This window comes from Pleurodeles waltl, chromosome 10 (assembly GCF_031143425.1).
Source record: "Pleurodeles waltl isolate 20211129_DDA chromosome 10, aPleWal1.hap1.20221129, whole genome shotgun sequence".
Classification (NCBI taxonomy): domain Eukaryota; kingdom Metazoa; phylum Chordata; class Amphibia; order Caudata; family Salamandridae; genus Pleurodeles; species Pleurodeles waltl.
The window spans coordinates 76,447,330-76,472,629 of record NC_090449.1 but is presented as its reverse complement, the minus strand read 5'-3'; the positions used below and the strand labels follow the sequence as shown (position 1 = coordinate 76,472,629).

Genomic DNA, 25,300 nt, shown 5'->3' with positions numbered 1-25,300 from the left:
GAGTTGACTGTTCTCTAGGCCATGCCGTCAGAGGCTAAAAAGGCAAGAAGGTTCAAGATATGAACGATTGAACCTCCCCGCCCCCCCCCAATCGGATCCACGTGTCATTGACGACACCAACACAGCCATCAGGACCAAGCTGATGGATACTACTTAACAGCGGAACCTGCCCACGCTTCGGAGAGGAGATCTGCAGCCTGGCATGAAAGGCCTGGGACATGCCAACATCCATCAACGATAGGGACCCGCCCAGAAATTATGGGGATTCCGGAGGGATCTCGGAGCAGGTGAGAAAATCGGGGTAGGTGGATGCGAGAATCCCAAGAAAGTTCCATCAGAACTGGAAACCACTCCTGAGATCTCCAAAGATCACTATGACCGCCGCGCGATGGTGGAGCACCTGGGCCAATAGTCTCATTATCATCGGAAATGGAGGGAAGGCATTACCTTTCTCTTTACCCCAAAACTGTTGAACACCTCCATCGCCAAGGCTAACGGGTCTGATCTCCAGTTGAAGAACCTGTCCAACTGATGGCTCAGGCAAGAGGCAAAGAGATACATTGAGAATGGGCCCCATCTGCTGTTCAGCTCCTGGAAGACGGAGGGGTCCAGTTTCCAGAGAGTGAGGTCCTGTAGGTATACACATCCACATCCCTGATTGTCGAACCCGGAAGATGTTCTGCCATGACAAAGATCTGGTTCTCCAGGCAGTATTCCTAAAGGCTTCTGGCTAGATCCGACAGGGGTTTGGAGCCTAACCCCCTCCCCCGTCCCCCCACCATCAACTTACGTAACGACCACTGCAAAATTGTCCATCTTGAGGGGGACGCGACAACAAACTCGGTCCTTCCCCCAACATTGGACCGCAAAGGAACCGGACAGAAGCTCCAAGCAATTGATGGGCAGCGAGCCCTCAACATCGGACCGCTGGCATCAGACTCTGTGATGAGGTCAGAATGGGATGGCGGGGCCGTTCCACGCCTCTAGATGTGTTAACCACCAGAAGAGCTCCGCCCTTCACCTCGTCCGTAAGTGGAGTGCACTGAGAGTAAGTCAGCCCCTTGTGGGGGTGTGCGAAATCTTCAGACACTGAAGGGCCCGATAGTGTAAGGGACTAGGGAAGATAGTTTGGATGGAGGATGAGAGTAAGCCCACTACTCGGGTGATCTGCCCCACTACCCGGGCAATCTGCTGGAGAGATGTCTTTGGTTTGGCCAGAACGTGGGTAATCTTGTGTCAAATCTTGGGGACCTTTCTGCAAGCCAGGCTGAGGGAGCCAAGGACCGAATTGACCATGAACCCTAGAAACACCAGGGATTGAGAGGGGGATAGCACAGACTTCTGTACATTGATATGAAACCCCAGAGACTGGAGGAAGGTTATGGCGCACTGAAGGTGAAGGATCACAGTCCGCCTCTTGTGATGCATCAGGAGGATATCTGCCAAGTCCATTATCAGACAGATGCCCCGGGACCTGAGAAGCTCCACGACTGGGCAGAGAAGCTTGGTGAAGCACCACGGGGCAGAGGACAAGTCGAAAGGAAGTGTTGTGAACTAACGGGTGACGCAGCACCACTGGAACTGGAGGAAGTGCCGGTGGGGTGGAAAAATAGTGACCGACAGGGAGGCGTCCTTTGTATCGAAGCAAGCCAATCAATCGTTTAGTAAGAGGGTCACGCAAGAGGTGCTTGCACTCCATTTTGATGTGGCAATACACCATCCACTCTTTGATGTGTTTCAGATTGATAACTGGGCACTTTCTCCCATGCCTGATGTCCACTCCAAAGAAGTTGTTGGTAATCCCATGAGGGTGAAGGAGTGATGGCTCCCTTGAACAGGCGCTCCCGAACCTTAGCTTGGACTAGAGAGGATTCCTCTGTGGAAAAAAGAAGTGGAAGAGAAAACCTTACCTGGGCAGGGGAGTCATAGGACTCTTTCCAAAACCCACAGACCGCCTGCAGAACTCAAACATCTGAGGTAAAGGCCTGCCAATTGTGAATAAAATGCGCAATTCTGCCTCTAACCGTACTCCCAAAAAAGGAATTACACTCACAGTGCCAGGCTCCTGGCTGGTATCTGCCGCAGGAGCCCCCTCTGGCACCTCTCGGTCTACGGTACCCTCGTGTCGGATAGAAGCCTCCGAAGCTGGATGAGTCTTGGTAGTATCCAAGTTGGAGAGTTGAGCCTCTGGAAGAAGCACGTTGCTGCCCGCGGACAGCCGAGCGCCCCCTTCCTCGATAGGGCCTGGAGAAAACCAGAGGAGTAAAAATCTTCTTTATGGAGGATTGAGCCTTATCCAGGGATTTAAAGGCGGCTAGACATTTGCTGAGTTCCTTAATGAAAGGCTCAACAAACAGTCCTCCCTGTGCCATGGGGCCCGCCTCCGAGGTGGCCAGAGCTCCCTATTTGGGGTCTAGCTTTATCAATTGGGATCTCCTCCATTCCGAGGAGAGGGCACAATTGGCATTGCCAAGAAATATAACGGCCCTTTATGCCCAACCCGAAAGAGGCTCAGGAGATATCTACGCCTCAGAGGTCTTGGAATCCTCCACCATATCCAGAATCTTTCTAAGTGGCCCGATAAGCCCAACAGTTTAGCCTGGCAGAAGTGGCAGGACCTGTTGATCCCTTTTGGGGGGGGGGGGGTGGGGGGGGGGGGGGGGTCTTTGATGTATTTCGCTAGGAAGGTTGCCATGCGCGTATCTATGTCCAGAGTCATGGACACTTTGTCTGGGAGAGAGAGATGGGGGCACTCCACCCTGAGGCGGTTGCGAACCTCCTTGTCAAGAGGTTTCTGCAAACGCTCCGATACGTAAGCGGCCACCTTATTCAGAAGGGACCCAGTCCGAAGATCGCAGGTGTAAGAGCTGATCAGGGTCCAGCATGTCAGCATCAGGCGTTGAATTTTGGGCACCATCTGGAGAGAAAGGGAAAGGTCAGACTGAGGGTACCAGGGCCGGTCTGGCTCTTGCTCTCTATCCGAGGCTGGGAAATCACAGGCATCTGAGAAGTGGGGAGGGGGACAAGGCAGGTTAAGAGTAGGCAATGGGCGTGAGATGGCTGCCTTATCGGAGGGAGGCTGCTCTAGAAAAGCACGTTCAAGGTGGGCAAAATCGTTGAGGTACACGCCAGTGCTCTTCCGGGAAGACGTCTTGGGTAAGCCCTAGAGGCTGAAGGGGAATGAGCCCCTTTAGGTCTGCCCTCAGATCAAGAGGTGTAAGGCACTGTGCCGTCAGGTTAATCAATTTTTTCTCCAACGGTGCCATAGCTTCCAAGACTGCATTATGGATGGAGGCATCCATAATGTCACAAGTGTTCGTCGATGGGGACGTAGGTGATGGCCTCCTGCGAAAAGGAGTCATGAATCTCCAGCAAAATGCAGGCGTTATGGCAGTGGCAGAGCCAAATATGGGGGCCCAAGGCACCAATTACTATGGGGACACTACTACCTTAATATTGCAGTGCTTAGTATCTCCTGTAGGCAAACCAGGCTGGCAGTCTTGTATAGGGGCGCCTGGGTGGTGTCCCCGGCTAGTAAAACCACTCAAGCATTAATGCACGTCAGAGGCAGGGTAGAGGCCTCACTTAAACCTGCCTGTTGGGTTTAACAGAGTATGGCCAGGCTCAAGGCTCCTTAATTCCCCTGCGTGAGGCCGCAAAGGCTCCTGTATTGACCCCGGGAGGGGCGTATTTCACATAAACAGGGTCTTTGACCCATTATATTGACCCCTATGGGTGTCTGTGGGAGCACTTTCACTTTGAGGTGAGTCCACACAGGCCGATACTGACCCCTGAGGGCATCGCACTCCAGGTCGGGGCGTAGAAGAGGTTGCCCACGGGCATCGGTGCGTGCAAGTCTGAAACTGGCTCGTTGCGCGCGAGGCTCCGCGACCACCGGAGCCGAGATAGACTCCACAATACATGCAGGTGAAACGCAGCGGTGGGGAGACCACACCGCACAGCCCCACACACAGCAAAGGACGCTTTTGCTGCATATAAGCGAAGCACACTTCTGCGGCGGTAGAAGGCCCGAACAGGGCTTCAGCAAGTCAACAAATCACAAAACTGTAATAAAAATAGTACCATTATACAAGATTACACATTAGAACAAAAGAGCAGTACTTATCTCAAGGCTGCGAGGAGCAGCAAAGAAAGAGGAAAGAAACGGAAGGATGACTACCTTTATGGACTGGGAACATGCTGATTGGTGCATTTGTTTGAGGAAATCTATCTTAATGTTCATGGGAGTTGTAGTTTTGTTTTTCTGTGGTGGCTACTGTTACAACTAAAGCGAAGAAAGAAAGCATAATCCTCACCTCCGGTCGTGACATAGAACACAATACTCAAGCTTAAACAAGAGCTTTACCAAAATCTGCTAATTGCTCCAAACTGAAGAGACCGCAACCAAAAAAAATTACTTGTATGGACCCAACATGTAGTCATCACTTTTACACACTTGATTTTGAAATGCTGACAACCATAGCTCTTACAAAGAGCATGTGCTTGTATGATGCAGCTTGTTAAACACTGTACTTAATTCTTAAAGGAATTAGAAAATTAAGGCACCCCTACCAACACACAGTCTTGGATGAATTAATTCTATTCCTTTTACGAAATACATCAAATCAAAAAGGTTTGTTGCAGATCTCAGTAAACATGGTTTGAAAACAAAAGAAAAAACCTGATAAAAATCTTACTTTTATTACATCAGGTGAGGCCCACTTTCGAAAACAGGGATATTAAAACCAGTTAAGCTGGCCTAACATAATCCTTTTCTGACAAAAGAGGGACGTTTCGCTTCAGAAAAACAGTGAGTTTCACATACCTGTAATACTCCTGAGCACCATCCGAATCACAGAAGTGACAGAAATAGTGGTCCCTTCGCAGGTGTTTTAACAGCTCATCATTGTCCAAGTAACGTTCGTCACAGAATTTGCATAGGGGGTGACCTCTGTGGGAAGTGTCATCGGGGTCACCAGCTATCCGATGTCGAGCAAGGTCTTTGCGGGAATACCACTTTCGCTCGTATGTGAAGTTCTATGGAAGAGGATGGTGCAAAGGTGATTTTAAGTGGTGAAGAAAAATATTCACAACATACAAACTACACAGAAACCAGGGAAAACAAATTATTTAAATAGTGATGCAGTTTAAGGCTCGTCAACTTTGCTTTGTTCAAAAAACTATACATCAATGCATTTTTCGTCTAGAATGCATCTACCTGACATTTCTAACTATTTAGCACAACTAACCTTGGAATTTCAAGCATAAATAAGTTACTTATGAAAAGCTGGTTTGCAATAAATGATCAGCAAGATAAATGCAAAATATTGACACCGTCTAGACTTTACATCCGAGGCGCGTATTTTAGCATTCTTTCGATTTTATGAGATGTCTATTTGAGCTTAATTTTAACTAAGAGTGGAAAAGATTTGTATATCTGGAGGCAGGTACATTCCAGTTGAGGAGACCTTGAAGGTGAAGAGATTGGAATCTGGATTCAGTGCAAGGTGATTTTGGTGTGACAAGCAAATTGGTTGGCAAATTGCAAATTACTGAACATATGTAACTGGTCAAATCAGCAAGAGAATGTGGTTAGATTCCATCAACCACAGTGAAAACAACTGTCAATAGCTTATACAGTGCCCCGTTATCGAAGAGCTGCAACTATGAACAGGGGGAAAATGGAATACTGAAAAAGGTTCACAAGTGGGTGATTACAATAATGTAATGCATTTAGTAGCAGAGAATTATCTGGAGCATTAGCATTATGGAATGGTCGACAAATATATTCTTCACCCATTCAGTATTGTGCCAGTGTGTTAGTGGTAAAAGTGAGAGCAGGTGAAGATCCTGATTTGTGGGGGAAGAGGATCAAGGTAAGTAAATAGATGGGAGCAGAGGAAAAGAAACAGTAGAGAGTCTATATTTAGGAACAGTTCAAAATAAAAGCCATCCAATATTGAATTGACCTGAGACTATTAGAAATGCGTTATTGGAGGTAGTGAGCGAATGTGGGAATACAGAAGATAGGTGTGTTGTGTGCAATGTAGAGGAGGAAGGAGAAACCATAGGAGATGTTAACATTTTGAGATGGTATAGAAAGAGAATATGAGAGGTCCTTGATAGGTTTCTTGTAGGATTTAAACAAGAAGAATGGATGAGGAGATGTCTAGCAGTTATAGTCCACTGCGGAACAGAGAACAGACACAAATAAGGAAAACCAGCTGTAGGAAGCGGACTCTTTATATAATATATCAAAATGAGATATATTGTGCAAAGAGTCCAGGGGTTTCCTTACATGTTGAGAGGGGCTTGCTCTAGCAATCCCAAGGTGCTCTTTTAGGGGGTAATGAGGTTGAGCAACCAGAGGCTTATCAGAGAGGAATGTTAGACATCTGCAAAGACGCACACAGTCACTAAATGAGACACACAAGGAGGAGATCCACACCAATTTACAAAAATAACAAGTATCTTTACATATGTTTAGGCACCAGAATCAATACGATCAGGTATGTTTTGCAAGAAAAATACTTTGAGGCTTCAAAAGTTGACAGTGCAATTTTCAGAACCGGCAATGTTATCTTATGGAGAGAAAAACAAGTACTGCATTCAGGTATAGTACAGCGCCTTACAGGACCAAGCTCCTGGACCTAAGTGGGCATGGGTAAAGTCCACACCAACAGGTCACACTGGACTCCCCTAGGGCGGCTGGGGGCAGAGGTGCAGTATGCGTCAGGCATCCAATGTTAGTCAGTGGGGATCAGTCTGGTTGAAAAGATGCTGCAGGTTAGGATCAGGGATGCAATCAGGGTGAACAAACGGGTGTGTTCAAATCTTGAGGTGCTGGGGAAACCTTAGGTCCTCTTTTCCATGGGCCAGGGACAATGTGTGCAGAGGTGTCTTGAGGCATCTGGTTTTCTCCACCGTAGCACTGACGGTTGAGGGGGCATTCGGGCAGAGGCTGCAGCCAACATTAGTGAGTCCACAATGGGCAAGCCCTCCAGCTGCGGGACCACGCTGGCACAGTTGGTCCACTTCACCTTGGTCTGTGTGGTACGGGTGCAGTGGGGCTCTCAAGTGTCTGGTTCCCAGCAGACCGGAGGTCTTGCAGTTCTCCTGGGGTGCCTGCAAGATGCAGGGAAGCAGGTCCACTGCTCCACATGAGTTCCTGGGTCTTTGTTGAAGGCTGGCAGACCTCCCAGGCCTTGAGGCACAGCAGCTTGCAGGACGAGTCAACTTTGGTGCAAATCAGCAGAAAAAACAGACAGGCCAGTAGGACTGGGGCCAAGTCAGGTGCTTCTTGGGCTTTGCTGTTGAGTGTCCTTTTTCGTAGGTCAGCAGAAATCTGATTTTCTGTGGCCCGCGGATGCCCTAAATACAGAATTTAGGGGTGTTTCGGGGAGTGTAAGGTAGTAGCCAATGGGCTTCTTACCCCTGGGGTCACTACACCCCCTAAATGACCCTTTCCTGTGGCAATGTGGCATAACCCTGTCACAGAGTTCCTAAATCTGCCAACATCAACATGGCTGATTTCTAAATGATGTGTCACATCAGGCTGCGACCTTAAGGGTGGGACTGAACTGAGGGGTGGACACACCTCTCTGAATATTAAATTTCCCACCTGGTCATGTGTCAAATGGGCCCATAGGGTGGGGGAGAGGGAATGGGGCTGGCATCTCTCCTTTGAGTGAAGCCAGCTCTGCAATACCAAGGGTGGTAGTCTTCTTCTCAGAGAACAGGCCTTGTTTCTGACTGCCCGCGAGCAAAGGCTCTCACCCAAGGGGGTCAGAAACATGTCTGGTGGTGGCAGGCTAGCTAAAACTAGTCACTCCGCACACAGGTAGTTGCTAGGTTTTTTTAGGGGGCACCTCTAAGGTGCCATGTGGGTCCGTGTATTAATAAATACATCACTGGCATCCGTGGGGGTTTATTAGTACGAGATGTTTGATACCAAACATTCTTATTTTCAGTGAAAAAATCAGGCAGCAGGGGAAACTCAGTGATCAGTGTCCAGCATGTGTAGTTAAAATGGCTTAACTGTCCACTCACTACGTCTGAGAATCGACAAAGACATAGCAGGGGCATATCTGCTCTTGCAGATATGCCCTCACATGCAACTTTGTGCACCCTGCCTTAGTGCTGTAAGGCAGGCTGTAGGAGTGACTTACATATATTGCATGCAGTGTTTAGGGGACCTGACACACACGCTGTATGCACTGTCGTGTTTTCACTTTTAGCTGCACCAAGACACACAGCCTGCAATATGCTTTAAGTGAGGGGTACCTGGGGGTGGCACAATACATGCTGCAACCTTTGGGGACCCTATTTGGTACCCATGCCCTAGGTCTCCGGGATACAATTTACTAGGGCTTATTAAGGGGCCAAACGTATTGCCAACTGGGGAACAATTGCACAGGTTTAGGGATCAACATCTGGCACTGGGGACCTGGTCAGCAAGAACACAGTGCACTTTCAGTCAAAATTGCATCAAATGCTAGGCAAAAAGTGTGGGGGGGGGGGGTCACCGTGTCAAAAAGGAGCACATTCCTTCCGCCAGTGACAAGCCAGAGGGTTTACAGGAAGGAAATGAAGTGGGTGGTGAATGGGGTCATAAAGTGCATAAAAGTTCTAAAAATGAGAATATGGGTGGCGGTGTGGTAAGCAAGCAAAGTAAAGCTTCTGAACCAAACCCCAGCATTATCAGGTCACTGGTGCACCAGCTTCAATATGAGAGGATGACTGGCACCGATGTCGGAATGCAGTAGTTGCAAAAGTGTTAATCGTCCAATGTTTATTACCCTAATTGCTGTCCATTAAACCTAATTATGTTGTACCACCGCACCATAGTAGGAGAAAGGTCAGAGGTCACAGGATCCACAGAGTTGGATTACAAACAATGGCCACAGAAGACTTCCAGAGAATACAGGGAGTGCAGAATTATTAGGCAAATGAGTATTTTGACCACATCATCCTCTTCATGCATGTTGTCTTACTCCAAGCTGTATAGGCTCGAAAGCCTACTACCAATTAAGCATATTAGGTGATTTGCATCTCTGTAATGAGAAGGGGTGTGGTCTAATGACATCAACACCCTATATCAGGTGTGCATAATTATTAGGCAACTTCCTTTCCTTTGGCAAAATGGGTCAAAAGAAGGACTTGACAGGCTCAGAAAAGTCAAAAATAGTGAGATATCTTGCAGAGGGATGCAGCACTCTTAAAATTGCAAAGCTTCTGAAGCGTGATCATCGAACAATCAAGCGTTTCATTCAAAATAGTCAACAGGGTCACAAGAAGCGTGTGGAAAAACCAAGGCGCAAAATAACTGCCCATGAACGGAGAAAAGTCAAGCGTGCAGCTGCCACGATGCCACTTGCCACCAGTTTGGCCATATTTCAGAGCTGCAACATCACTGGAGTGCCCAAAAGCACAAGGTGTGCAATACTCAGAGACATGGCCAAGGTAAGAAAGGCTGAAAGACGACCACCACTGAACAAGACACACAAGCTGAAACGTCAAGACTGGGCCAAGAAATATCTCAAGACTGATTTTTCTAAGGTTTATGGACTGATGAAATGAGAGTGAGTCTTGATGGGCCAGATGGATGGGCCCGTGGCTGGATTGGTAAAGGGCAGAGAGCTCTAGTCCGACTCAGACGCCAGCAAGGTGGAGGTGGAGTACTGGTTTGGGCTGGTATCATCAAAGATGAGCTTGTGGGGCCTTTTCGGGTTGAGGATGGAGTCAAGCTCAACTCCCAGTCCTACTGCCAGTTCCTGGAAGACACCTTCTTCAAGCAGTAATACAGGAAGAAGTCTGCATCCTTCAAGAAAAACATGATTTTCATGCAGGACAATGCTCCATCACACGCGTCCAAGTACTCCACAGCGTGGCTGGCAAGAAAGGGTATAAAAGAAGGAAATCTAATGACATGGCCTCCTTGTTCACCTGATCTGAACCCCATTGAGAACCTGTGGTCCATCATCAAATGTGAGATTTACAAGGAGGGAAAAGAGTACACCTCTCTGAACAGTGTCTGGGAAGCTGTGGTTGCTGCTGCACGCAATGTTGATGGTGAACAGATCAAAACACTGACAGAATCCATGGATGGCAGGCTTTTGAGTGTCCTTGCAAAGAAAGGTGGCTATATTGGTCACTGATTTGTTTTTGTTTTGTTTTTGAATGTCAGAAATGTATATTTGTGAATGTTGAGATGTTATATTGGTTTCACTGGTAATAATAAATAATTGAAATGGGTATATATTTGTTTTTTGTTAAGTTGCCTAATAATTATGCACAGTAATAGTCACCTGCACACACAGATATCCCCCTAACATAGCTAAAACTAAAAACAAACTAAAACCTACTTCCAAAAATATTCAGCTTTGATATTAATGAGTTTTTTGGGTTCATTGAGAACATGGTTGTTGTTCAATAATAAAGTTAATCCTCAAAAATACAACTTGCCTAATAATTCTGCACTCCCTGTATGTACATTCAAGCACACTCAGACTTAGGAATGAGAATGATTTCTCAGCACGTACCCGAAAAATCTCACCCAACAAGGAGAAAACTAACCCAGAGTGTGAGTCAAACATCTAATTCTTGTACAGGAACCCTATTGGTGAAACTGAATCCATCAACATTTTGGGAAAGTCCAGGGCGTACTTTTTCTTCTATTCAGTTTATTTCCTAAGCAAAACAACCTCACAGGCCAAAGATATGGTCCACACCAGCCTATTTAAGCTCAAAGACCTGCTCTACCAGAGTCATTTTGTTCTGGATGCCTGCTTGTAAACCTGTTCTACTGTCTATCAAGCATACTTGGTTCTCCTGGAGCCAGGAATGCCTTGCCGATTCCAGGCAGGTTCCATGAAACTTGATTCCTTCATTTTTGATGTATTAAAAAGCCAGGCTGTTCTCCGAAATCATTTACTTATATATTCATTTTCTTAACAGCAAATCTTCAAATGAAACAATACATGGAAAATTAGACAAAATACACGAACAAAATGAAAAAGACACTAACAGTAAAGCAATAATTCACTATGATGCGATTACACTGGGAGTCAAAGGAGGCCCAACAGAAAATCTTATTTCTGGATCCTTCCATAAACCATGATTAAGAGGTATCTGGAAGATAACAGATATCACAAAAGAAGAAAGGATGCCTGTGTAACTAGCTAGTTATGGATTTTTAGGCTAGCCCTAGAGTGTACTGGCAACTTTTTGAGGCCAATCCAAGCCAAACTAGTATTAAAGTGCCAAAAATAGGAAAGCACTTGTGAAAAGCACTGTGTACTGCACCCAGAAAAAGTTTCTAGGCTGGTCTCTGAAAGTATTCAGGTACAACTCACCTTCAGGTTGTGCACACAAAGCCTACAGCAAAAGAGCTCGTGCTGTTTCCTCATGTGCTGCTCCAAATCCATGAAGGTGAGGAAAGGATGAGCATCTGCACACATCAAGCACTCATGCTGCAGCAGCTTCCTGCGGATTCAAAACATGATCTAGTGTCAAACTGACATGGCATCCTCACAATAAAATGAAGGTATGAAAAACGATATAATGACTTCACGTTAGATAATTTACTTGCCTCCTATAGGGAATGGCATTCACACAAAACAACAGCAGCACTCTATACTACTTTCTGGGTAAAAAAGTTAGAGCATGCATGAAAAGGTGAGTGGGTACAAGTAGCAAGAAAAACATTGAAGTTAGTAGACTTTGTAGACAAAACCATATATTAGCACTTGTAACCTCTTGTTACTATTTCATTTGAGAAAGTCATACAACGAAATATTGTACATTTTCACGTGCCTTGCCACAGACGCAAAAAACAAGTCCTTGCTTACTGACTCGTTCCTGAAGACTCAAGTGGCCAGCAACCTTGGGCTTAAAAAAAAAGTCTGACAAGACAAAGCTTTTCTGGGTTCCACAATATCACCTAGATTCTGCATCACTTCCCAAAATGGACATGCCAATACTTTCATAGTCATATACTAGTGTAAATGTGATTTTTCGGCAATACCCATGTGTTTTCAGAACTAGACTGGAAGGAATTTTCAGACTAGTCTTCCTAGGACCGAACTGCTGCTCGGCATTGCAACGTATGCTTAATCTTCCAGATGATGTAGATAATTCCTTTTTCTTTCATGAGTTTCAATATAATACTCCCATACTTTTCTATTAAAGGTTTTCCTGATACATATTTCTATTTAAGTCTATTCGGAAAGCACATGCTGCTTGCTCTGTTTTTAGACAAGAGTTAAGCTATTGCTTTTGAAACGTTGAAGGCGTTATGTTTAAAAGATAATCTGAAATGCACTCAAACACAACTTTGTAGACCCAGTTCTAATAAAACAGATGCATGATTTTATTGTAAAAGAAAAGGGAGGTATATTTTACAGCACAGAGCTTTATCCAATAGACACCTAGAGAAACAACATTATCGCTCACACTCACAGCCCCCAAAAACCCCAACGAAGATTTTGAGAGAGAGAAAAGGACGTGGCAAGGAAGGGACACGAGTAAACTGAAACTGTTTTGGAAACTATTTTCAAAAGAAACACAAGCAGCAGTTTTAGCAGACAAAAAAACTTATGAATAATGGTGCACATTCAGTGTTATATCTCAAAGGGATCGTTGTATTACTCGACCAACCACTCATCATCAGAGCAGGAGCATAGAACAGAAATATATTAGCTGTTTCACCCTGAGTGAATACATAATTCAGGGTGGCATGTGGCCATAGTAAAAAATAATTAGTTATGCAACAGGTCTGTACATGCATGAAGGTCATACTCAAAATTTCTATTAGTATGAGTCCAGATAGTATATCATTCCTCCATCACTAGTATGCATTTGTTTCATCACTAGTCATTCACCGATAACTTTAATCCCCAACTGGATTAAGAAGACTGCAACCAATGAACTCCCAAGTAGGGTTTGTTGAGAAAGAGGCAGAGGACTGTCAATTTAGGGATAGTTTCCCACTCTGTTGCTACTGGAATCCATCCTATTAAGCATTGCCTTAGGAAATATTCAATAATCTGACCTCTGGATTTTTGATAAAAATTTAGTCCACTGAACGATAATCAATGGGAATTGCCAGACCATATAGAGTAACGCCGGCATCTTCTCCACAAGTGAGGCATATTCTTGGGCATTCATCTGCTGTAATGGGTTGAAGCAAAATCTGAATGATATCTGAACAGATTAATGGATGAGGAGAAAGAGAGAAAGGGAAACAGCGTGTTTTTTATTATTATTAATTTCTTAAGAAACAAGGAGGATATTGACACACCTACCATTGTCTCTAGGCCAGATCTTAAAGATACAGGAACTGAAGTGTTTAATATACACAGTAACAGACTATATTTAAATCAGAAGTACCACCATAGTTTCTACTCTTACCACTCAGGTAGGTGTATTTTCAAAATAGAGAGCATAAGTAAAGAGCAATGCGGCAAAGCACTCAAATATTTAATAAATAAAAGTATCAGTACATAATATGTGGTTAGAAACCGAAGACAAATACGGAAGGTTCCTCTTTTCACACTCACAGAACACTACACATTACAAATAGCAAACAATTTAAAAATAAATGTGTATCACAAACTGATGAAACAATTTTCATTGGCTGATCACGAAAAGTAATAGAGTTTTGAACCAGCAAGACAGAGTGGGACGAGTGAACAACAGACAGTGAGCTGTAGAGGAAAATAAAATGTACATCACCCAGCAGCCAAGACTGATGTGCCGTTTGTAGATGGCACAGCCATTTACTGGGAACGACTAAAACCAACAACTATTTGGTGCTTCCACTCTGCATGAGCAGTTAGTGAAAATAGACGCTATTTGGTCAGCTGCTCAACCGCTGGTTTTTTTGTAGAAAAGTAGGACATATGCACAAGAAAGCAAAGTAACAAGGACTTGTGAGCTATATTTTTACTCAGAGCTGCATAGCAACAAATTGAAAATTAAAACAATTTACCCAGTTTCCAAAGTCAATACTGAAGATGAAAAAGCACCCCTGTGAAAAGTGTGTGCAAGTGCGACGTCACAGAGATATCAAGGTGAAGTTGATACTGTTAGAGAAACTATGAAAACATAATAGTAGAACCTTCAAGTTGTGGTCATTAAAAGTTATAAACAAATGCCACTACATTAACAGGATTGTATTCTCTACCCATAATATATTCATCAGAAAATGGACTTAGTCTATAAAATTGGGCACAATTCAAAAGGTCTTCCTTAAGGCGTGTGACAAGCACTTGGACATGAATAATGCATTCAGAAAAAAGATAGACAATGTTGCAACTGCCTTTTAATGCAGTCTCAAGAATGTGAGTTGAGGAGACCACATGATCCTATCACCACAGAATTCAGTGGTCGGTGAGAGAATGGAAGCCACAAAATATCAGTAGACAGAGGCCAAGGAGACTTCAGAAAGCTAAGGCAAGTGCTAACAGGCTATGGACACACCCCTTCAGATACTGTATTACTAATACTACACACAAATTAGACTTAAGAACAAGGTCCAAGAAAGATCAAAGCTCTGCTCAATAGCGGTCTGAAAGCAGAAGTAACTTGAGCAACATTATGTAAGACTTCAACTACAAATCGTAGACTTTGTCAAGTTTTAGGATGAGATTCTGACAGACAACAATATAGTTATAAAGGAGGTGCTGCCAAGGGCCCTGCACATGCTTGGGGTAGGCTTAGAAGACAAATTCTAACTCCTTCTTGTGGCAAGATGAAGACGACCACGAAAAACCTGTCAAGGATAATGACAGAATAAGCTGACACACTTCATGAACACCTTAAATCTGTTCATAGTTTCATTTTTACCCTACTAAAACATGTCCTTAGTGAGAAAGGCAACATGCCCTAAGCACCGACAACAGAACCTTTAGGAATAAAGCAGACTAGACATTTTGAGACAGCATTAAATAATACATCCATCCATCTTCTGACCCAGATAGAGCTGAGATACCATGTCTATCCTGGTAGTCAATGATACACTCTGAATTACTGTAGGAAGAGACCCCTGCCTCCAGGTGGTGCTGAACCAGTCTGTAGCATTGGACACAATCAGCCATAAGTTCCCACTGGTGCTACTAACTTTCTGCTCACCAACAATTGCCCGAAATGGTAATTTTCAGATCCATCCACCATTCAGTACATTCCTCAAAGCTCTATTTTATAACCCATCCTACTAAAAAAAAAAGTATAGACCGTTTGGTGCCATGCGGTTCCCTTCTGCCATCAAAATCCATCAGCACACCAAAGACACACAGCTTTACCTTAGATGTCGTCGCCATCGGTCATGCAAAACCCTCAGATTCTGTCTCAGGTACTGCACATAGCCTAAGCTACCCACTATACAGATTTATGGTTGTGCAGACACATTTTTGTAAAATTACAAACAACAACCACTAACCCTCAGTCAGCAACTGTATACATTGCATCTAGAGAGCCATGTCGTGCACAATGAAGACCTCCACGTCAAACTGAAGGTCCTAAAAAATATTTGTTCTCTTATGCAACAGCATCCGCCAAATATAAACCAGGCCATGATTTAAACTTGAAGGCTTGTAATCAGCCATGAAGTCCTTCAGTTTTAATACTGACTCTTCTTGCTCCCTCGGGCCTACATAAAGAAGACTCAAATTAACTAGCTAAGATAGAACCTCCTTCCCAATATCATTTATCCTGCTAACTTCTGAAATCATAATAATGTTATAAGACTATCTGTAAGGAAATGCCTCCTTGGCATGGTTGCCCCCTGACTTTTTGCCTTTGCTGATGCTATGTTTACAATTGAAAGTGTGCGGAGGCCTGCTAACCAGGCCCCAGCACCAGTGTTCTTTCCCTAACCTGTACTTTTGTATCCACAATTGGCAGACCCTGGCATCCAGATAAGTCCCTTGTAACTGGTACTTCTAGTACCAAGGGCCCTGATGCCAAGGAAGGTCTCTAAGGGCTGCAGCATGTCTTATGCCACCCTGGAGACCTCTCACTCAGCACAGACACACTGCTTGCCAGCTTGTGTGTGCTAGTGAGGACAAAACGAGTAAGTCGACATGGCACTCCCCTCAGGGTGCCATGCCAGCCTCTCACTGCCTATGCAGTATAGGTAAGACACCCCTCTAGCAGGCCTTACAGCCCTAAGGCAGGGTGCACTATACCATAGGTGAGGGTACCAGTGCATGAGCATGGTACCCCCTACAGTGTCTAAACAAAACCTTAGACATTGTAAGTGCAGGGTAGCCATAAGAGTATATGGTCTGGGAGTCTGTCACACACGAACTCCACAGCACCATAATGGCTACACTGAAAACTGGGAAGTTTGGTATCAAACTTCTCAGCACAATAAATGCACACTGATGCCAGTGTACATTTTATTGTAAAATACACCACAGAGGGCACCTTAGAGGTGCCCCCTGAAACTTAACCGACTGTCTGTGTAGGCTGACTAGTTCCAGCAGCCTGCCACACCAGAGACATGTTGCTGGCCCCATGGGGAGAGTGCCTTTGTCACTCTGAGGCCAGTAACAAAGCCTGCACTGGGTGGAGATGCGAACACCTCCCCCAGGCAGGAGCTGTAACACCTGGCGGTGAGCCTCAAAGGCTCACCCCTTTGTCACAGCCCAGCAGGGCACTCCAGCTTAGTGGAGTTGCCCGCCCCCTCCGGCCACGGCCCCCACTTTTGGCGGCAAGGCTGGAGGGAACAAAGAAAGCAACAAGGAGGAGTCACTGGCCAGTCAGGGCAGCCCCTAAGGTGTCCTGAGCTGAGGTGACTCTGACTTTTAGAAATCCTCCATCTTGCAGATGGAGGATTCCCCCAATAGGGTTAGGATTGTGACCCCCTCCCCTTGGGAGGAGGCACAAAGAGGGTGTACCCACCCTCAGGGCTAGTAGCCATTGGCTACTAACCCCCCAGACCTAAACACGCCCTTAAATTTAGTATTTAAGGGCTACCCTGAACCCTAGAAAATTAGATTCCTGCAACTACAAGAAGAAGGACTGCCTAGCTGAAAACCCCTGCAGAGGAAGACCAGAAGACGACAACTGCCTTGGCTCCAGAAACTCACCGGCCTGTCTCCTGCCTTCCAAAGATCCTGCTCCAGCAACGCTTTCCAAAGGGACCAGCGACCTCGACATCCTCTGAGGACTGCCCCTGCTTCGAAAAGACAAGAAACTCCCGAGGACAGCGGACCTGCTCCAAGAAAAGCTGCAACTTTGTTTCCAGCAGCTTTAAAGAACCCTGCAAGCTCCCCGCAAGAAGCGTGAGACTTGCAACACTGCACCCGGCGACCCCGACTCGGCTGGTGGCGATCCAACACCTCAGGAGGGACCCCAGGACTACTCTAAGACTGTGAGTACAAAAACCTGTCCCCCCTGAGCCCCCACAGCGCCGCCTGCAGAGGGAATCCCGAGGCTTCCCCTGACCGCGACTCTTTGAATCCAAAGTCCCGACACCTGGGAGAGACCCTGCACCCGCAGCCCCCAGGACCTGAAGGACCGGACTTTCACTGGAGGAGTGACCCCCAGGAGTCCCTCTCCCTTGCCCAAGTGGAGGTTTCCCCGAGGAACCCCCCCCTTGCCTGCCTGCAGCGCTGAAGAGATCCCGAGATCTCTCATAGACTAACATTGCGAACCCGACGCTTGTTTCTACACTGCACCCGGCCGCCCCCGCGCCGCTGAGGGTGAAATTTCTGTGTGGGCTTGTGTCCCCCCCGGTGCCCTACAAAACCCCCCTGGTCTGCCCTCCGAAGACGCGGGTACTTACCGGCAAGCAGACCGGAACCGGGGCACCCCCTTCTCTCCATTCTAGCCTATGTGTTTTGGGCACCACTTTGAACTCTGCACCTGACCGGCCCTGAGCTGCTGGTGTGGTGACTTTGGGGTTGCTCTGAACCCCCAACGGTGGGCTACCTTGGACCAAGAACTAAGCCCTGTAAGTGTCTTACTTACCTGGTTAAGCTAACAAATACTTACCTCCCCTAGGAACTGTGAAAATTGCACTAAGTGTCCACTTTTAAAACAGCTATTTGTGAATAACTTGAAAAGTATACATGCAATTTTGATGATTTGAAGTTCCTAAAGTACTTACCTGCAATACCTTTCGAATGAGATATTACATGTAGAATTTGAACCTGTGGTTCTTAAAATAAACTAAGAAAATATATTTTTCTATATAAAAACCTATTGGCTGGATTTGTCTCTGAGTGTGTGTACCTCATTTATTGCCTATGTGTACGTACAACAAATGCTTAACACTACTCCTCGGATAAGCCTACTGCTCGACCACACTACCACAAAATAGAGCATTAGTATTATCTATTTTTACCACTATTTTACCTCTAAGGGGAACCCTTGGACTCTGTGCATGCTATTCCTTACTTTGAAATAGCACATACAGAGCCAACTTCCTACATTGGTGGCAGCGGTGGGATACAAGACTTTGCATTTGCTGGACTACTCAGCCAATACCTGATCACACGACAAATTCCAAAATTGTCATTAGAAATTCATTTTTGCAATTTGAAAGTTTTCTAAATTCTTAAAAGTCCTGCTAGGGCCTTGTGTGTTAAGTCCCTGTTTAGCATTGTCTTTTTAGAGTTTAAAAGTTTGTTAAAAGTTTGAATTAGATTCTAGAAACAGTTTTAGATTCTTAAAAAAGTATTCCAACTCTTAGCAGAATAATGTCTGATACAGAGATGCAGGTGGTGGAACTCGACACCACACCTTACCTCCATCTTAAGATGAGGGAGCTAAGGTCTCTCTGTAATATCAAAAAAATAACCATTGGCTCCAGACCTACCAAAATTCAGCTCCAGGAGCTGTTGGCAGAGTTTGAAAAAGCCAACCCCTCTGATGATGACCTCACAGAGGAAGAAATTAGTGACTTGGAGGCCAATGTCCCTCCTCCAGTCCTAAATAGGGAGAACAGGACCCCTCAAGTCCTGTCTCCAACTGTGTTAGTCAGAAATAGTGAGTCCCTCACAGGAGGGTCCCACATTTCTGAAATCACTGAGGATGCTCTCAGTGAAGATGACCTCCTGTTAGCCAGGATGGCCAAAAGATTGGCTTTAGAGAGACAGCTCCTAGCCATAGAAAGGGAAAGACAAGAGATGGGCCTAGGACCCATCAATGGTGGCAGCAATATAAATAGGGTCAGAGATTCTCCTGACATGTTAAAAATCCCCAAAGGGATTGTGACAAAATATGAAGATGGTGATGACATCACCAAATGGTTCACAGCTTTTGAGAGGGCTTGTGTAACCAGAAAAGTGAACAGGTCTCACTGGGGTGCTCTCCTTTGGGAAATGTTCACTGGAAAGTGTAGGGATAGACTCCTCACACTCTCTGGAAAAGATGCAGAATCTTATGACCTCATGAAGGGTACCCTGATTGAGGGCTTTGGATTCTCCACTGAGGAGTATAGGATTAGATTCAGGGGGGCTCAAAAATCCTCGAGCCAGACCTGGGTTGACTTTGTAGACTACTCAGTGAAAACACTAGATGGTTGGATTCAAGGCAGTGGTGTAAGTAATTATGATGGGCTGTACAATTTATTTGTGAAGGAACACCTATTGAGTAATTGTTTCAATGATAAACTGCATCAGCATCTGGTAGACCTAGGACCAATTTCTCCCCAAGAATTGGGAAAGAAGGCGGACCATTGGGTCAAGACAAGGGTGTCCAAGACTTCAACAGGGGGTGACCAAAAGAAAGGGGTCACAAAGACTCCCCAGGGGAAGGGTGATGAGACAACCAAAACTAAAAATAGTAAAGAGTCTTCTACAGGCCCCCAAAAACCTGCTCAGGAGGGTGGGCCCAGAGCCTCTTCACAAAACAATGGGTACAAGGGTAAAAACTTTGATCCCAAAAAGGCCTGGTGTCATAGCTGTAAACAGCATGGACACCAAACTGGAGACAAGGCCTGTCCCAAGAAAGGTTCCACTCCAAACTCCCATCCAGGTAACACTGGTATGGCTAGTCTCCAAGTGGGATCAACAGTGTGCCCAGAGCAAATCAGGGTCCACACTGAAGCTACTCTAGTTTCTGAGGGTGGGGTGGATTTAGCCATACTAGCTGTCTGGCCGCCTAACATGCAAAAATACAGACAGCAACTCTTAATTAATGGGACTAGAATAGAGGGCCTGAGGGATACAGATGCCAGTGTCACCATGGTGACAGAGAAACTGGTTTCCCCTGGCCAATACCTGACTGGAAAAACTTACACAGTCACCAACGCTGACAATCAGAGAAAAGTACATCCCATGGCAATGGTTACTTTAGAATGGGGAGGGGTCAATGGCCTGAAACAGGTGGTGGTCTCCTCAAATATCCCAGTGGACTGTCTGCTTGGAAATGACCTGGAGTCCTCAGCATGGGCTGAGGTAGAACTAAAAACCCATGCAGCAATGCTGGGTATCCCTGAACTGGTGTGTGTGAAAACCAGAGCACAATGCAAGGCACAGGGTGAACAAGTAGAGCTGGAGTCTGGAAGAATGGCCCAGCCTACCAAGAGGAAAGGAAAGTCAGTTGGGAAACCAACTGCAACACAGCAAAAGAAAGGGAACCTCTCTTCTCAGGAAGAAGTTCTGCCCTCTGAGGGAACTGAGCCTTTGGAGCTTGAACCTTATCAGGTTGAGCTCTTAGGCCCAGGGGGACCCTCAAGGGAGGAGCTGTGTCAGGGACAAGAAACCTGTCCCTCTCTTGAAGGCCTTAGGCAGCAAGCTGCTGAAGAGTCCAAAGGCAAGAAAAATGGAACACATAGGGTCTATTGGGAAGATGGACTCCTGTACACTGAGGCCAGAGACCCCAAACCTGGTGCCACTAGGAGAGTGGTAGTGCCTCAGCTGTTCAGGAAGTTCATCCTAACATTGGCCCATGACATTCCCCTTGCTGGACATTTGGGACAAACCAAGACGTGGGAGAGGTTAGTCAACCACTTCTACTGGCCCAATATGTCCAACATGGTTAAGGAGTTTTGCCTCTCCTGCCCCACCTGTCAAGCCAGTGGTAAGACAGGTGGGCATCCAAAGGCCCCCCTCATTCCACTTCCAGTGGTGGGGGTTCCCTTTGAAAGAGTGGGTGTGGACATAGTTGGTCCACTAGAACCTCCCACAGCCTCAGGAAATATGTATATCCTGGTAGTAGTGGATCATGCTACCAGGTATCCTGAAGCTATTCCCCTTAGGTCGACTACTGCCCCTGCAGTAGCCAAGGCCCTCATTGGTATCTTTACCAGAGTGGGTTTCCCTAAGGAGGTGGTGTCTGACAGAGGTACCAACTTCATGTCAGCATACCTAAAGCACATGTGGAATGAGTGTGGAGTGACTTATAAATTCACTACACCATACCATCCACAAACTAATGGCTTGGTTGAGAGATTCAACAAGACATTAAAAGGCATGATCATGGGGCTCCCAGAAAAACTCAAAAGGAGATGGGATGTCCTCTTGCCATGTCTGCTTTTCGCTTACAGAGAGGTGCCACAGAAGGGAGTAGGATTCTCACCCTTTGAACTTCTGTTTGGTCATCCTGTAAGGGGACCACTTGCCCTTGTTAAAGAAGGCTGGGAGAGACCTCTCCATGAGCCTAAACAGGACATAGTGGACTATGTACTTGGCCTTCGCTCTAGAATGGCAGAGTACATGGAAAAGGCAACCAAAAACCTTGAGGCCAGCCAACAGCTCCAGAAGTTTTGGTATGACCAAAAGGCTGCACTGGTTGAGTTCCAACCAGGGCAGAAAGTCTGGGTTCTGGAGCCTGTGGCTCCCAGGGCACTCCAGGACAAATGGAGTGGCCCTTACCCAGTGCTAGAAAGGAAGAGTCAGGTCACCTACCTGGTGGACCTGGGCACAAGCAGGAGCCCCAAGAGGGTGATCCATGTGAACCGCCTTAAGCTCTTCCATGACAGGGCTGATGTGAATCTGTTGATGGTAACAGATGAGGATCAGGAGGCAGAGAGTGAACCTCTCCCTGATCTTCTGTCATCAGACGCAAAAGATGGCACAGTAGATGGAGTGATCTACTCAGACACCCTCTCTGGCCAACAGCAAGCTGATTGTAGGAGAGTCCTACAACAGTTTCCTGAACTCTTCTCCTTAACCCCTGGTCAGACACACCTGTGTACCCATGATGTGGACACAGGAGACAGCATGCCTGTCAAGAACAAAATCTTTAGACAATCTGACCATGTTAAGGAAAGCATCAAGGTGGAAGTCCACAAGATGCTGGAATTGGGAGTAATTGAGCGCTCTGACAGCCCCTGGGCTAGCCCAGTGGTCTTAGTCCCCAAACCTCACACCAAAGATGGAAAGAAAGAGATGAGGTTTTGTGTGGACTACAGAGGGCTCAATTCTGTCACCAAGACAGATGCTCATCCAATTCCAAGAACTGATGAGCTCATAGACAAATTAGGTGCTGCCAAATTCTTAAGTACCTTTGACTTGACAGCAGGGTACTGGCAAATAAAAATGGCACCTGGAGCAAAAGAGAAAACAGCATTCTCCACACCTGATGGGCATTATCAGTTTACTGTTATGCCCTTTGGTTTAAAGAATGCCCCTGCCACCTTCCAAAGGTTGGTGAATCAAGTCCTTGCTGGCTTGGAGTCCTTTAGCACAGCTTATCTTGATGATATTGCTGTCTTTAGCTCCACCTGGCAGGATCACCTGGTCCACCTGAAGAAGGTTTTGAAGGCTCTGCAATCTGCAGGCCTCTCTATCAAGGCATCCAAATGCCAGATAGGGCAGGGAACTGTGGTTTACTTGGGCCACCTTGTAGGTGGAGGCCAAGTTCAGCCACTCCAACCCAAGATCCAGACTATTCTGGATTGGGTAGCTCCAAAAACCCAGACTCAAGTCAGGGCATTCCTTGGCTTGACTGGGTATTACAGGAGGTTTGTGAAGGGATATGGATCCATTGTGACAGCCCTCACTGAACTCACCTCCAAGAAAATGCCCAAGAAAGTGAACTGGACTGTGGAATGCCAACAGGCCTTTGACACCCTGAAACAAGCAATGTGCTCAGCACCAGTTCTAAAAGCTCCAGATTATTCTAAGCAGTTCATTGTGCAGACTGATGCCTCTGAACATGGGATAGGGGCAGTTTTGTCCCAAACAAATGATGATGGCCTTGACCAGCCTGTTGCTTTCATTAGCAGGAGGTTACTCCCCAGGGAGCAGCGTTGGAGTGCCATTGAGAGGGAGGCCTTTGCTGTGGTTTGGTCCCTGAAGAAGCTGAGACCATACCTCTTTGGGACTCACTTCCTAGTTCAAACTGACCACAGACCTCTCAAGTGGCTGATGCAAATGAAAGGTGAAAATCCTAAACTGTTGAGGTGGTCCATCTCCCTACAGGGAATGGACTTTATAGTGGAACACAGACCTGGGACTGCCCATGCCAATGCAGATGGCCTTTCCAGGTTCTTCCACTTAGAAAATGAAGACTCTCTTGGGAAAGGTTAGTCTCATCCTCTTTCGTTTGGGGGGGGGGTTGTGTAAGGAAATGCCTCCTTGGCATGGTTGCCCCCTGACTTTTTGCCTTTGCTGATGCTATGTTTACAATTGAAAGTGTGCTGAGGCCTGCTAACCAGGCCCCAGCACCAGTGTTCTTTCCCTAACCTGTACTTTTGTATCCACAATTGGCAGACCCTGGCATCCAGATAAGTCCCTTGTAACTGGTACTTCTAGTACCAAGGGCCCTGATGCCAAGGAAGGTCTCTAAGGGCTGCAGCATGTCTTATGCCACCCTGGAGACCTCTCACTCAGCACAGACACACTGCTTGCCAGCTTGTGTGTGCTAGTGAGGACAAAACGAGTAAGTCGACATGGCACTCCCCTCAGGGTGCCATGCCAGCCTCTCACTGCCTATGCAGTATAGGTAAGACACCCCTCTAGCAGGCCTTACAGCCCTAAGGCAGGGTGCACTATACCATAGGTGAGGGTACCAGTGCATGAGCATGGTACCCCTACAGTGTCTAAACAAAACCTTAGACATTGTAAGTGCAGGGTAGCCATAAGAGTATATGGTCTGGGAGTCTGTCACACACGAACTCCACAGCACCATAATGGCTACACTGAAAACTGGGAAGTTTGTTATCAAACTTCTCAGCACAATAAATGCACACTGATGCCAGTGTACATTTTATTGTAAAATACACCACAGAGGGCACCTTAGAGGTGCCCCCTGAAACTTAACCGACTGTCTGTGTAGGCTGACTAGTTCCAGCAGCCTGCCACACCAGAGACATGTTGCTGGCCCCATGGGGAGAGTGCCTTTGTCACTCTGAGGCCAGTAACAAAGCCTGCACTGGGTGGAGATGCGAACACCTCCCCCAGGCAGGAGCTGTAACACCTGGCGGTGAGCCTCAAAGGCTCACCCCTTTGTCACAGCCCAGCAGGGCACTCCAGCTTAGTGGAGTTGCCCGCCCCCTCCGGCCACGGCCCCCACTTTTGGCGGCAAGGCTGGAGGGAACAAAGAAAGCAACAAGGAGGAGTCACTGGCCAGTCAGGGCAGCCCCTAAGGTGTCCTGAGCTGAGGTGACTCTGACTTTTAGAAATCCTCCATCTTGCAGATGGAGGATTCCCCCAATAGGGTTAGGATTGTGACCCCCTCCCCTTGGGAGGAGGCACAAAGAGGGTGTACCCACCCTCAGGGCTAGTAGCCATTGGCTACTAACCCCCCAGACCTAAACACGCCCTTAAATTTAGTATTTAAGGGCTACCCTGAACCCTAGAAAATTAGATTCCTGCAACTACAAGAAGAAGGACTGCCTAGCTGAAAACCCCTGCAGAGGAAGACCAGAAGACGACAACTGCCTTGGCTCCAGAAACTCACCGGCCTGTCTCCTGCCTTCCAAAGATCCTGCTCCAGCAACGCTTTCCAAAGGGACCAGCGACCTCGACATCCTCTGAGGACTGCCCCTGCTTCGAAAAGACAAGAAACTCCCGAGGACAGCGGACCTGCTCCAAGAAAAGCTGCAACTTTGTTTCCAGCAGCTTTAAAGAACCCTGCAAGCTCCCCGCAAGAAGCGTGAGACTTGCAACACTGCACCCGGCGACCCCGACTCGGCTGGTGGCGATCCAACACCTCAGGAGGGACCCCAGGACTACTCTAAGACTGTGAGTACAAAAACCTGTCCCCCCTGAGCCCCCACAGCGCCGCCTGCAGAGGGAATCCCGAGGCTTCCCCTGACCGCGACTCTTTGAATCCAAAGTCCCGACACCTGGGAGAGACCCTGCACCCGCAGCCCCCAGGACCTGAAGGACCGGACTTTCAC

At 46.7% G+C, this 25,300-nt stretch overlaps 1 protein-coding gene across 1 annotated transcript in view; it reads right to left on the bottom strand.

Annotated features, from left to right (window-relative positions):
- The window catches only part of ZNF598 (zinc finger protein 598, E3 ubiquitin ligase), a 125,802-nt gene that overhangs the window by 78,176 nt on the left and 22,326 nt on the right, over positions 1-25,300 (bottom strand). Inside the window, exons 3-4 of the mRNA XM_069209775.1 lie at positions 11,355-11,484; positions 4,826-5,037 (exon numbers count right to left, since the gene is read on the bottom strand). Coding sequence (XP_069065876.1) covers positions 4,826-5,037; positions 11,355-11,484 — 342 coding nt within the window. The remainder of the gene's footprint in view (positions 1-4,825; positions 5,038-11,354; positions 11,485-25,300) is intronic.